The sequence below is a fragment of the Phyllobates terribilis genome, unplaced genomic scaffold, assembly GCF_046119375.1.
Source record: "Phyllobates terribilis strain yellow unplaced genomic scaffold, ASM4611937v1 Scaffold_7__3_contigs__length_470593459, whole genome shotgun sequence".
Lineage (NCBI taxonomy): Eukaryota > Metazoa > Chordata > Amphibia > Anura > Dendrobatidae > Phyllobates > Phyllobates terribilis.
Genome location: NW_027362767.1, coordinates 198,279,814 through 198,294,075, shown reverse-complemented (window position 1 = coordinate 198,294,075; position 14,262 = coordinate 198,279,814). Strand labels below are relative to the sequence as shown.

The 14,262-nt window shown below is 50.4% G+C and overlaps 1 protein-coding gene across 1 annotated transcript in view; it reads right to left on the bottom strand.

Moving 5' to 3' along the window:
• Positions 1–14,262, bottom strand: part of LOC141153067 (rho GTPase-activating protein 6-like) — a 203,251-nt gene that overhangs the window by 91,665 nt on the left and 97,324 nt on the right. The window contains exon 5 of the mRNA XM_073637742.1: positions 2,774–2,966. Coding sequence (XP_073493843.1) covers positions 2,774–2,966 — 193 coding nt within the window. The remainder of the gene's footprint in view (positions 1–2,773; positions 2,967–14,262) is intronic.

The following is a 14,262-nucleotide window of genomic DNA, read 5'->3' as shown; positions in this document are numbered from 1 at the left end:
TTGAAGGAGTTCCCAGAGATGCTTAGCACTTGTTGGTCCTTTTGCCTTCACTCTGCGGTCCAGCTCACCCCAAACCATCTCGATTGGGTTCAGGTCTGGTGACTGTGGAGGCCAGGTCATCTGGCGTATCACCCCATCACTCTCCTTCTTGGTCAAATAGCCCTTACACAGCCTGGAGGTGTGTTTGGGGTCATTGTCCTGTTGAAAAATAAATGATGGTCCAACTAAACGCCAACCGGATGGAATAGCATGCCGCTGCAAGATGCTGTGGTAGCCATGCTGGTTCAGTATGCCTTCAATTTTGAATAAATCCCCAACAGTGTCACCAGCAAAGCACCCCCACACCATCACACCTCCTCCTCCATGCTTCACGGTGGGAACCAGGCATGTACAGTCCATCCGTTCACCTTTTCTGTGTCGCACAAAGACACGGTGGTTGGACCAAAGATCTCAAATTTGGACTTGTGACGCCCAGCTGCGCTTGGTATCACAGATCCTAGAAGGGTGTATTGATGGATTCCTCCACAAGAGGCCCCCATGACCATTCACACATCTCCACATTCCACCTCAGACCACCAGAGGGAGCCCGTTAGGGATAGATAAATAGGGAAGGTGGAGCCAGGCAGCAGTTAGTCAGAGTCAGAGTCTAGTTCAGTCTGGTTTAGCAGTGAGTCTAGTACAGCCTGAGAGGAGTTACCTCAGAGGACAAAAGCCTGTTCCAGCTCCTGCAATTGCTATCCTGCAGTGGAGCTTATCCAGATTAAGACTCCGTGTAGCTCAGAGAGGTGAGCTTTAGGTGTGCCGGCGCCATAAGATCGGTGAATCGCGGCAAGCTGCCGTTAGTGTGAGTAGCCTAGTGAGGGCCCGAGTAGGCCGAAGGCAAGTGGAGAGTTAGTACATAGGGGGCAGAGGAGCTTAACTAGCTCACCCCGAAGAAGAAGTTACCGGACACTGGGTCCGAAGCTTACCAGGATCTCCATGACCCAGTAAGACATAACCGGAATCCCTGGGGAACTACAAGTCCCAGGATCGCTAAAGTGCTGATAAGTACCAGAGCCAGGAGACACATAGGCCCCGTAAGTCGGGAGCGTGTAATCCAAGAAAAGGCCCTACCACAAGGTCAGCCAGCGCAGGACAGAGACAAAGTTAAGCCTAGCTCCAGGCAGGTCAGAAACTTCTACGCAGAGGCAAGAAACAGGAGGCCCAAAACCCGCTCATTGGGGAGGATCCTGACATGCACCCTTCACTATACAGTGCTCCGGGACGTGCCTGAATTGCCACCAGTAAAAGGTACTGAAGTGATCATCGTGTCTGTCCCTGTTCTTGCTCTGACCCGGCTGGGTCTCTCCGTCCTGCTTTCCCCGTCCATACGCTGCCCTGAGTCCTAGCTCCACCTGTGGGGAGCTATACCATCCAGCTGCCTTATCACCGGCCTCAGTGGACTGAGCAGCGCTGGTGAATATCACCAGAAGCCACAGGTGGCATCACGAACTTTCTTAAAAATTAATAAATATTCACTCTTTTAAAGAGGGACCCCAGGGTACGGGCCCGGGAGCCGACCACTGCGACACCCTCAAGGCAAAGGCCCAGGTACCGAGTCATCCCCATCCCCTGGGCTGGTCAGACTCATCAGACCAAAGCACAGATTTCCACTGGTCTAATGTCCATTCCTTGTGTTCTTTAGCCCAAACTTGTCTCTTCTGCTTGTTGCCTGTCCTTAGCAGTGGTTTCCTAGCAGCTATTTTACCATGAAGGCCTGCTGCACAAAGTCTCCTCTTAACAGTTGTTGTAGAGATGTGTCTGCTGCTAGAACTCTGTGTGGCATTGACCTGGTCTCTAATCTGAGCTGCTGTTAAGCTGCGATTTCTGAGGCTGGTGACTCGCATAAACTTATCCTCAGAAGTAAAGGTGACTCTTGGTCTTCCTTTCCTGGGGCGGTCCTCATGTGAGCCAGTTTCTTTGTAGCGCTTGATGGTTTTTGCAACTGCACTTTGGGACACATTCAAAGTTTGCCCAATTTTTCAGACTGACTGACCTTCATTTCTTAAAGTAATGATGGCCACTCGTTTTTCTTTACTTGGCTGCTTTTTTCTTGCCATAATACAAATTCTAGCAGTCTATTCAGTAGGACTATCAGCTGTGTATCCACCTGACTTCTGCACAACACGACTGATGGTCCCAACCCCGTTTATAAGGCAAGAAATCCCACTTATTAAACCTGACAGGGCACACCTGTGAAGTGAAAACCATTTCCGGTGACTACCTCTTGAAGCTCATCAAGAGAATGCCAAGAGTGTGCAAAGCAGTCATCAAAGCAAAAGTTGGCTACTGTGAAGAACCTAGAATATAAGACATATTTTCAGTTGTTTCACACTTTTTTGTTAAGTATATAATTCCACATGTGTTAATTCATAGTTTTGATGCCTTCAGTGTGAATGTACAATTTTTATAGTCAGGAAAATACAGAAAAATGTTTAAATGAGAAGGTGTGTCCAAACTTTTGGCTGTACTGTAAGTTTTAATCACTCTTTTGCCCCATTGAAAATAAAGCAATAAAAAAATATGTACACATATTTTGTATCGCTGCGTTCGTAAAAGTCCAATCTATCAAAATATAAAATACATTAATCTGATCAGTATACAGCGTAACGAGAAAAAAATCAAACCACCAGAATTACGTTTTTTTGGTCACATAGAGTGACTGCAGACTTGTAACCCGAGGCCGGACAACCCCTTTATCTTGGTCTTACAAAGCGTGTGTGCAGTATCTCACCATACTTCTCAATGTGAGAACAGCATCTCTCCACAATTCGAGGCACTTGCTTGTAGATTGGGTTCAAACTTAGGCAAAGATTGTCGTCTTCTTGTTGGGAGCGCAGCTCTGCAGGATGTGACAACTGTAGCGCTTCAAGAAGACGACTGTCTCCATCGCCAAGTTCTGCTATGGAATCAACAGAAAGTCCTCCCTAAAGACAAAAAGTCACAATATTTGACATAATATTTTTCCTAGTTCTTCGACATCATCTGTTGGGAACAGTCAGCAGCAGCACGGCTGCATATACATAAGAGTCAGCCTCTCCTGCTGAACTCAGCGGGTTTAGACAACTGTTCTCTTGCGTTATCTTATTAGCGACATGTTCAGTAATCGCACACTGGCATCTGTCACATACACTCAACTGTAACCTCTGGACACAACATTCATCGTGTATAGCTGCGAAAGGAGTCCAGACTGTGACACATGCACAGCAGGGAGGACGGCCCTCTCGGTCTGGGCCCAGCATGGAGGATGGCACTCTCGGTCTGGGCCCAGCATGGAGGATGCCACTCTCGGTATGGGCCCAGCAGGGAGGACGGCCCTCTCGGTCTGGGCCCAGCAGGGAGGACGGCCTTCTCGGTCTGGGCCCAGCAGGGAGGACGGCCCTCTCGGTTTGGGTCCAGCAGGGAGGACGGCCCTCTCGGTCTGGGCCCAGCAGGGAGGACGGCACTCTTGGTCTGGGCCCAGCAGGGAGGACGGCACTCTTGGTCTGGGCCCAGCAGGGAGGACGGCCCTCTCGGTCTGGGCCTAGCAGGGAGTACGACCCTCTAGGTCTGGGCACAGCAGGGAGTACGGCCCTCTCGGTCTGGGCCCAGCAGGGAGTACGGCCCTCTCGGTCTGGGCCCAGCAGGGAGAACGGTCCTCTCAGTCTGGGCCCAGCAGTGATTACGGCCCTCTCGGTCTTGGCAAAGCAGGGAGTACGGCGCTCTCGGTCTGGGCACAGCAGGGAGTACGGCGCTCTCGGTCTGGGCACAGCAGGGAGGACGGCGCTCTCGGTCTGGGCACAGCAGGGAGGACGGCGCTCTCGGTCTGGGCACAGCAGGGAGGACGGCCCTCTCGGTTTGGGTCCAGCAGGGAGGACGGCCCTCTCGGTCTGGGCCCAGCAGGGAGGACGGCACTCTCGGTCTTGGCACAGCAGGGAGTACGGCCCTCTCGGTCTGGGCCCAGCAGGGAGGACGGCCCTCTCGGTCTGGGCCCAGCAGGGAGGACGGCCCTCTCGGTCTGGACCTAGCAGGGAGGACGGCCCTCTAGGTCTGGGCACAGCAGGGAGGACGGCCCTCTCGGTCTGGGCCCAGCAGGGAGGACGGCCCTCTCGGTCTGGGCCCAGCAGGGAGTACGGCCCTCTAGGTCTGGGCCCAGCAGTGATTACGGCCCTCTCGGTCTTGGCAAAGCAGGGAGTACGGCGCTCTCGGTCTGGGCACAGCAGGGAGTACGGCGCTCTCGGTCTGGGCACAGCAGGGAGTACGGCGCTCTCGGTATTGGGCACAGCAGGGAGTACGGCGCTCTCGGTCTGGGCACAGCAGGGAGTACGGCGCTCTCGGTATTGGGCACAGCAGTGAGTACGGCGCTCTTGGTCTGGGCACAGCAGGGAGTACGGCGCTCTCGGTATTGGGCACAGCAGTGAGTACGGCGCTCTCGGTCTGGGCACAGCAGGGAGTACGGCGCTCTCGGTCTGGGCACAACAGGGAGTACGGCGCTCTCGGTCTGGGCACAGCAGGGAGTACGGCGCTCTCGGTCTGGGCACAGCAGTGAGTATGGCGCTCTCAGTCTGGGCACAGCAGTGAGTATGGCGCTCTCAGTCTGGACACAGCAGGGAGTATGGAGCTCTATGACTGTGCACGGCAGGGAGTACGGAGCTCTATGTCTGTGCACGGCAGGGAGTACGGAGCTCTATGACTGTGCACGGCAGGGAGTATGGAGCTCTATGTCTGTGCACGGCAGGGAGTACGGAGCTCTATGACTGTGCACGGCAGGGAGTACGGAGCTCTATGTCTGTGCACGGCAGGGAGTACGGAGCTCTATGTCTGTGCACAGCAGGGAGTACAGAGCTCTATGTCTGTGCACAGCAGGGAGTACGGAGCTCTATGACTGTGCACAGCAGGGAGTACGGAGCTCTATGTCTGTGCACAGCAGGGAGTACAGAGCTCTATGACTGTGCACAGCAGGGAGTACGGAGCTCTATGACTGCACAGCAGGGAGTACAGAGCTCTATGACTGTGCACAGCAGGGAGTACGGAGCTCTATGACTGTGCACAGCAGGGAGTACGGAGCTCTATGACTGTGCACGGCAGGGAGTACGGAGCTCTATGACTGTGCACAGAATGGAGTACAGCACTCTCGGTCTGTATCCCAATGATAGGAGCACAGTGAGCAGTGGTATTTGGCTAAGGCGATGTTCAGACGTCAGGGATTTTTCATGTATGCAAAAAATTGTTTCAGAGTCATCAATGTTTTTCCTTCTGATTTTCACTAGTTTTTGGTCAGTGGTTTTCACATATGGAAAATAAAGTTGTAAATCTTGTCCTATACACTGCTATCAGCACACTGATGCTGTCCACGGGCTCTGCTGATTTTCACAGACAGATTTATAGGAGTAATTTTGGTCGGTGACAAAGATCAAAAATGGAAAAACGGACATGTTTCGGTGATTTTAGTGCAGATACAGTGTCCAAAAAAACCTCCCACAGACATCTGAACAGCTACTTATATTATAAAGGTGCATCACATGCTCTGGTCGTGAAAACCAAAGGACACGTATGTGAAAGACGGATGTCTGAATGACTCCTAAAGTAGTAAAACTCCTTTAACCCCGCTCCTGATCCTTGAAAAAATCCAACTAAGGCAGCAATGCACAAAAGTAGTCCCATGCCGGATTACCAGGCATTTACCCATTCAGTCCTTCTATTTGAGCATATAAATCCACGCTCATTCATTGTGGATTCTGTCAGGTCTTAGCAGTGGATTCTGAGCGGAAATCCTGACAGAATGAACCCGCTGCAGATTTCACAATGCACAGCATGTTTTTTATTTGGTTTTACTCCTCCACGCTGTCAGATTTTATGTTAGAAGAGGCAAGGGTATTAAACGGCGTTCATAGCCGTCATCCTCACCAGAGATAACTACAGAGAGAAACATCTTACAGGGCTGAACTCGAGTCCGACATCTAGAATTCAACATTTATTATTTCCACTTTATTAAAAATCCATTATGCAGAAATCATTGGTGTCCATTGTTGGAAGGTTATCAGTGGCGTCTACGCTCTTTTGAAAGTGAAAATGATCTTTCCAAGTTTTAAATTCCCAATGCCGGCCCCATTCTTCTACCTTCTTACCTAGCTGAAGAAGACCTGTGATTTAGGCGAGGTACCGAGAAGAGAAGTCCATTCATGGACTGTAATGAGGTATTCCACCGCATCAGTATATTCATCCTAACAAGGCAAGGAAAAGAGAGGGGCGCTCCCTGGTGCGGTGAATTCACAAAGTGTTAGGCGGCAGAATGTGCAGTACATTACTAAACCGGTGCAGTTGTGCAAGTTTTAGGTCCAACTCTAAACAAAGCATGGCTGGGATAATGCACACCTCCCAGCAGGTGCTCCATGTGGCTGTGTACCTATGAAATCCGATGCCGACTGGTTGAGACTTAAGTAATCAGAAAAAAGAACCATGGGTGTGTAGGTGGATGAAGTACAAATGGGCAAAAAACAAAAAAATGTTTTACTACTAAAATACATATAAAATATACTGTATATAAAAATGCATTTTGGCTCATAACTTGCACCTTCCTCGGGTTTAAACCAAGTACTGCACTGAAACACTTTGTTTAGAATAGATATATATACACTGCTCAAAAAAATAAAAGGAGCACTGAAATAACACATCCTAGATCTGAATGAATGAAATATTCTCATTCAATACTTTGTTCTGTAGAAAGCTGAATGTGCTGACAACAAAATCACACAAAAATCATCAATGGAAATCACATTTATTAACCAATGGAGGCCTGGATTTGGAGTCACCCCCAAAATTAAAGTGGAAAAACACACTACAGGCTGATCCAACTTTGATGTAATGTCCTTAAAACAAGTCACAATGAGGCTCAGTATTGCGTGTGGCCTCCACGTGCCTGTATGACCTCCCTACAACGCCTGGGCATGCTCCTGATGAGGCTGAGTATTGTGTGTGGCCTCCACGTGTCTGTATGACCTCCCTACAATGCCTGGACATGCTCCTGATGAGGCTGAGTATTGTGTGTGGCCTCCACGTGCCTGTATGTCCTCCCTACAACGCCTGGGCATGCTCCTGATGAGGCTGAGTATTGTGTGTGGCCTTCACGTGCCTCTATGACCTCCCTACAACACCTGGGCATGCTCCTGATGAGGCTCAGTATTGTGTGTGGCCTCCACGTGCCTGTATGACCTCCCTACAACGCCTGGGCATGCTCCTGATGAGGTTGCGGATGGTCTCCTGTGGGATCTCCTCCCAGACCCGGACTAAAGCATCCGCCAACTCCTGGACAGTCTGTGGTGCAACGTGACGTTGGTGGATGGAGCGAGACATGATGTCCCAGATGTGCTCAATCGGATTCAGGTCTGGGGAACGGGCGGGCCAGTCCATAGCTTCAATGCCTTCATCTTGCAGGAACTGCTGACACACTCCAGCCACATGAGGTCTGGCATTGTCCTGCATTAGGAAGAACCCAGGGCCAACCGTACCAGCATATGGTCTCACAAGGGGTGTGAGGATCTCATCTCGGTACCTAATGCCAGTCTGGCTACCTCTGGCGAGCACATGGAGGGCTGTGCGGCCCTCCAAAGAAATGCCACCCCACACCATTACTGACCCACTGCCAAACCGGTCATGCTGAAGGATGATGCAGGCAGCAGATCGCTCTCCACGGCGTCTCCAGACTCTGTCACGTCTGTCACATGTGCTCAGTGTGAACCTGCTTTCATCTGTGAAGAGCACAGGGCGCCAGTGGCGAATTTGACAATTCTGGTGTTCTGTGCTAAATGCCAAGCGTCCTGCACGGTTTTGGGCTTTGAGCAAAACCCCCATCTGTGGACGTCGGGCCCTCATACCACCCTCATGGAGTCGGTTTCTAACCGTTTGTGCAGTCACATGCACATTTGTGACCTGCTGGAGGTCATTTTGCAGGGCTCTGGCAGTGCTCCTCCTGTTCCTCCTTGCACAGGTAGCGGTCCTGCTGCTGGTTGTTGCCCTCCTACGGCCCCCTCCACGTCTCCTGGTGTACTAGCCTGTCTCCTGGTAGCACCTCCAGCCTCTGAACACTACGCAAACCTCCTCACAGCAAACCTTCTTGCCACAGCTCACATTGATATGCCATCCTGGATGAGCTGCACTACCTGAGCAACTTCTGTGGGTTTTAGAGTCCGTCTCATGCTACCACGAGTGTGAAAGCACAACCAACATTCAAAAGTGACCAAAACATCAACCAGAAAGCATTGGTACTGAGATGTGGTCTGTGGTCCCCCTCCTGCAGAACCACTCCTTTATTGAGGGTGTCTTGATCATTGCCAGTAATTTCCATCTATTGTCTATTCCATTTGCACAACAGCATGTGAAATTGATTGTCAATCAGTGTTGCTTCCTAAGTGGACAGTTTGATTTCACAGAAGTTTGATTTACTTGGAGTTATATTCTGTTGTTTAAATGTTCCCTTTATTTTTTTGAGCAGTGTATATGTGGCACCCCAGGGGTCCGGTTACCACAGTGGCATTGCCTCCCTCACAAGGGGGTGATGCCATGCCTGGAATCAAGGAGGGGTCCCCTAATCAGGTATGCTAGCATACAACATTTACTGGCTCCAGACCAGCAAGGGGAGCTCCTCCCCTTAGCAACTGGAATCTGGAGGCGGGGTTTGTTAGAGTGAGTGGAGAGGAGTTGAAGTCAGGACAGCGATGAGGAAAGACCTGGGGAGTGGAGCTGCACGGCAGTTCACCCCAGAGAGGAGCGCAGAAGAACCGGACCCCGGAGTCCGAGGTTGTGGGGCACTGAAGGCCCAGCAGCAGAAACCGGAGGGCAGCAGACTGCAGGTCTCCTGGCCCCATCAGACGCCCGGTGGCTCAGCAGCACCATAGGGCCCAGCACTGCCACGTGGGAGAAACATTCCAGGATGGCCCGAGCTGCCTGCCATACGGGTGAGCACAAAGACGTTTTACTCAGGGACGAGGGCCGCAGCACAGCTATAAGCAGCAGGGCCAAAGAGATTAGCGCAAAGGGAAGGCCTACAACTTCACCTGGCGAGGTAGATTCCCAACTTGCTTCCAGGCCGCCTGGACCTCTACTACCAGCTAGTACCCGTGCCCCGGTTTGCCTAACCACCGCAAGTAAAGATGAGAGGAAACCGCCATTAAGTTGTGGACTGGTCATTATCTGCGCCATCCCCTGCACTACACCGCACCGACAACATCTATAACATCACCACTTCCTGCCCTGGAGCTAAGCTCTACCTGTGGAGAGCTGAACCAACTCTGCGGCGTCATCATCAGCTCCAGAGGATCTGCACCGCAGCGGCGGCCCCACATAGCCACATACCACAGGTGGCGTCACGAATATTATATATATAAAACTTGAATTCCCCTTTTCTTTGTTCCCCTTTTATCGACTGCCCTGGGTCACAGAGCGGGTCACTGCCACTGTGACATCCCCCAGCATCGACCGGCCCGGCTACTGAGTACCCCACGGCCCAGGGGACGCGTCATATATATATTTTGTAGGGAAGCAGGAAGTAAGGTCCTGAATGGCAGGTATGTGGACAGTCGGGCCATCCATCATTGCTCTAGGGCACCAAGCTTCGCAGTCTCCAGGTGCGTCAGCGGGTTGTTGTACGTGAAGACTGTAAATCTGGAGGAGGTGAGATAGTGTTTGAAGCGCTCTGTTACAGCCCAAACTATGGCTAAAAACTCCAACTTAAAGGAACTATAGTTGTCGGGGTTCCTTTCAGTGGGACGGAGCTTCCTGCTGGCCTAGGCAATTACTCTCTCTCTGCCCTGCTGTACCTGCGACAGCACCGCTCCCAATCCCACGTTGCTGGCATCCGTATGAAGTACAAAGGGTGGGCCATAGTCGGGGTAGGCTAGGACTTCATCTCCAGTAAGAGCCATTTTCAGTCGAAAGATTCGTCTTCTGGTTACCCCATTTGAACGGAGGTTTCGGGTTCTTGGCCTTCTTGGACTGGCCTACTAAGAGGTCCTGCATGGGTGCCGCTATCTTGGTGAAACCCTTGATGAATCTCCTGTAGTAGCCTACCAGCCCGAGGAACTGCTGCACTTCCTTAATAGTGGAGGGTCTTGGCCAGTCCTTGATCACGGTGACTTTTTCAGGGTCTGCTGCTACACCTTCGGCGCTTACCACATGACCTAGGTACTGCACCTTGGGCTTCAACAGGTGGCACTTGGACGGTTTTACTTTCAGGCCATAACCAGATAGGGCTTCGAACACCTCGGCCAGGTGCTTCATATGTCTTCGAGTAGTCAATTACATTGTCTAGGTACAGCAGGACGGTTTCAAAGTTTTTGTGTCCTAGGCAACACTCCATTAACTGCTGGAAGGTTCCTCGGGCGTTGCAGAGCCCAAATGAAATGCAGTTGAACTCGCTGAGGCCCATTGATGTTGTAAACGCTGTCTTTTCTCTGTCCGCCTCTGCCACAGGAACCAGCCAGTACCCACTGGTGAGATCCAAAGTGGAGAAATAATTAGCCGATCTTAGTGTAGCGAATGATTCCTCAATCCTGGGTAATGGGCAGGCGTCCTTATGAGTAATGCGGTTAATCTGCCTGTAATCAACACACATCCTCATCGTACCATCCTTCTTTCTAACGAGAACTAATGGAGCTGCTCAGGGGCTACAACTATCTCTGATCACCCCAGCCTCTTTCATCTCCCGTAGCATTCCTTTGGCACATTGATAGTGAGCTGGGGTTGCAGGAAGGTACCTCTCTTTAATGGGCGGATGATCTCCTGTGGGGATATGATGTTGGACCCTTTTACCTGCCCAAAGTCTAGTGGGTGTTTGCTAAAGACACACTCATATTCTTGGACCACCCGGTACACCCCATGCTTTTGGTGCAAAGGGGTCGAGTCAGTGCATACTTGTAACTTCTGACACCAATCCTCCACCTGCCCCTTGGAGCCGTTATCCTCCGCCAGTTTGGCTGGAGGCAAGGGTTCCACTGTCTTTATTGCATTGTTACTGACAGTGAACAGCTTAGCAAGAGTGGCATACCGGGGTAAATGGACCTATTTCTCCCCACAATTCAGGATGTGTATCGGTACTCTCCCCTTGCGGACATCGACCACCCCCCTGGCTGTCAAGATGGTGGGCCTACTATCAGAGTACACAGGTTCTACTAGGGCCTGATAATCTTGACCCCTGAGACCGATTGCTGCCCGACACCATATTAACATTTCACTCCTAGGGGGCTGGTGTCGAGAATGTCGTCCATGCAACCTGAGACTGAAAGACCGTGACAGTCAGAGGGCTCCCCTGCAGCCCATAATCACCAAACAACCACTTGAACTGGTAGTCTTGGACCACGTGAAGCTAGCCCAAGCCGGTCAGACTATGTCTACGCTCTCACCATAGTAGACCACTACTCCTGGTTCTTGGTAGTAGTGCCAGTGAAAGATCAGACGGCAGCCAAAGTGTTTCAACAACACTTTTGTCGCCCACACGGTTACCCTGAACGAGTGCTTACCGATCAAGGTCCAGCCTTTGAAGCAGAGGTGTTCCAGGAATTCTGTAACTTGTACTGCTGCAAGAAAATAAGGACGACGCCATATTATCCAACGGGTTTTGTGAGAAGATGAACCAGGTGGTAATAGACCTGTTGACCCTTGAAGAACGTAGCCTGTGGCCAGAGAATTTACCAGATTTGGTGGACCTATATAACCACATCCCGGTGAACTCCACCAACTGTACACCTGCTTACCCGATGAGAGCAAGACCTGGTAAGCTACCCATCGACTTAGACATGTGAGTTCTAACACCGGAGACAACATCACCAGATGTGGATTGGGTTACCGAGCGGCAGCAACAATACCGCAAGGTGCAAGAGTGTGTTGAGAAAAGTTTGTCCCAGGCGAGACAGAAGCAAGAGAAAACTTATAATCAGCACGCACCTGCCGTTCCCTTATCACCTGGAGAACAGGTACTTAAGAGAAAAAGACGAGTCCACAAATTAGATGACCAGTGAGAGGTTGAGCCATACACCGTCGTACCCTCAAATTTCGATAACACCAAAGTGTGCCTCATCAGTAAAGATGGAGGGGAAACTTCAGCGGCAGTCTCAAGAGACCACTTGAAGATATGTCCTGAACAGTTGAAACGCAAAGAAGAAGACCAAGACAGCCCTCAGCCCACAGAAAAGGTGGAAGAAACGGTCCAGACAGTCCTTGGAGCATTTCCCCGGTCTTGGACGCAGGTGAACAGAGCAATTGTGGTACCTGTCCTGACCTTTCTCCAAGCGCCCGCACCGGAAGCTGCAGAGGCTCCAGAACATCTGGAAGACCAGTCGGCCCCAGAGACAGATGCTTCATCAGCAGCAGATCAGGAGAATCAACCCTCTGCTAGCAGTGAACCTGTCGTACCCAGGGTGAGTCAAAGAATTCGTAGGAGATTACCCAGCCTACCGGTGTTACCTCAGACTACCTGTAGTGTAGTTCACACTGAACCCACCACACCAGGGGTAGACACTAGGGACCAGGGTAGGTCAGTGACAAGAAATGTACTACATAGATCGACCCTTAGTACTAAAAGTCAGCTCCCTGCCCGCTGGAGGAACTAAAGTGTAAGAGAACTAAAGTGTATGTTATATATAGTTGTAACCATTAAATAATCCTGGATATATATACAGTATATTTGTTAAATTTATGGACAATTGGACCACAGGACTAGGTGTGGTCAGGACAATATTGAAAATAGTAAGTGGCCTTGAAAATAAACCGTAGCCGTGGCCGAAGACCAGGCCCAATGACAGAGTGCCCTGAAGCCACGGCCAGGGACTATACACAAAGTGGGTTGATGCGGTTCCCACCAGCCAAATTTCAGTTATTCATATTGTGGCGTAAAGACTAAGCACTACAGACTGGCCTTGGTGATGCAGGTCCCAGAAAAGAGTGCTCTGCTAACAATAAGTTACTGAGAGGAATATTAGTGGACTGGATTTTGGGTTCAGGATCTAGGAGCGACCAAAAGAGCTTGGGTGGGAAATGTCGCTTCCGTACATTCTAGTCCAGGGCTTGCAGGTTTTATATAAGGCAGCTTGGTTGGCTCAGGTGCTGTCTGTAGTGTTGTGGAGGAAAAGACCATTAATGGTGGACAGACTGTATGAGGATAAGCGTTGGCTGTGGGTGACAAAGTGATATTTTATTGTGCCAGCCTTAAAAAAGGACTGTTTTTGTTATTGAATGTTTTGGCTAAAGCATTAGGCTTAAGATTACTTTATTTTGGAAGTTTATGCAAGAAAATAAACTGTATCCTTTTTGACACTAAAACTCATGCCTATGTGGTCCCCAGCAGCTACCAAATAGTGTGAACCCCTACAATATGTGCATTAGCAATAAAGCATTTTTTTATTTTTTGCGCATTTGAACTTCCCTCGGCAGCGCCCAGCATTCAGTTGCACACCTATGTTTTTTCCCCCAATATATTCAAGCTCTTTTCATTAGGGTGAATGACACTGAGAACAAGAATCGGGGTCTGCGTTCTTCCTACACTATAGTTTGGGAATCGGTGTCACGCAACGTGTGGGAAAGACTTAGTGCAACACAAAAGGAAGAGGGAAAGGGAGCTCAGACTCTAGGGAAAGAGGGGGGTGGAGACCTCCTAGGTTGGTAGTAGTGTCACCCTGTCTCCCCTAATGACCATATATTGGCTCTTTCCCTGTCGTATGGCTAAGGCTAGAGAAGGGAGGAGATGAGCACTAGTCGATCCCCACTGAACACTAAAAGACAACAAGGGAGGACAAACAGGGGGAAATTGCTTAGCTTTAGATGACTCCAGACAAATGCACACATGTCCTCAAGCTCCAGAGAGGAAGAAGTACTGCTCTTGCTAAGCCTTCACAAGGAGTAATGAATATCGCCAGCAGCTCCCTCTGGAACACAGCAGGTATTTATACACCCAGGCCAGGGTGTTAATTAATTAGCCAGAGGAAGGTAGCCGCTGGGTCCTAGAGACAGCCTCTAAGAAGATGTCTGTAATGCCAAATGTAGAGATCTCCTGCAACCCTCTGCAGGGCGACTGTCTGTCACTTCTGACACACCCATGACACTCAGGGTCTGCGTTCTTCCTACACTATAGTTTGAGATCTTGTCCTGATATTGCAGAGAATTTTCAGTTCACTTTTTTTGTGAACAATGTGTTGCTGAGCTGGATAGATAAAGGCTCCCGTCACATGAGGTGCACACCTAACTGTGCCTTTCCAG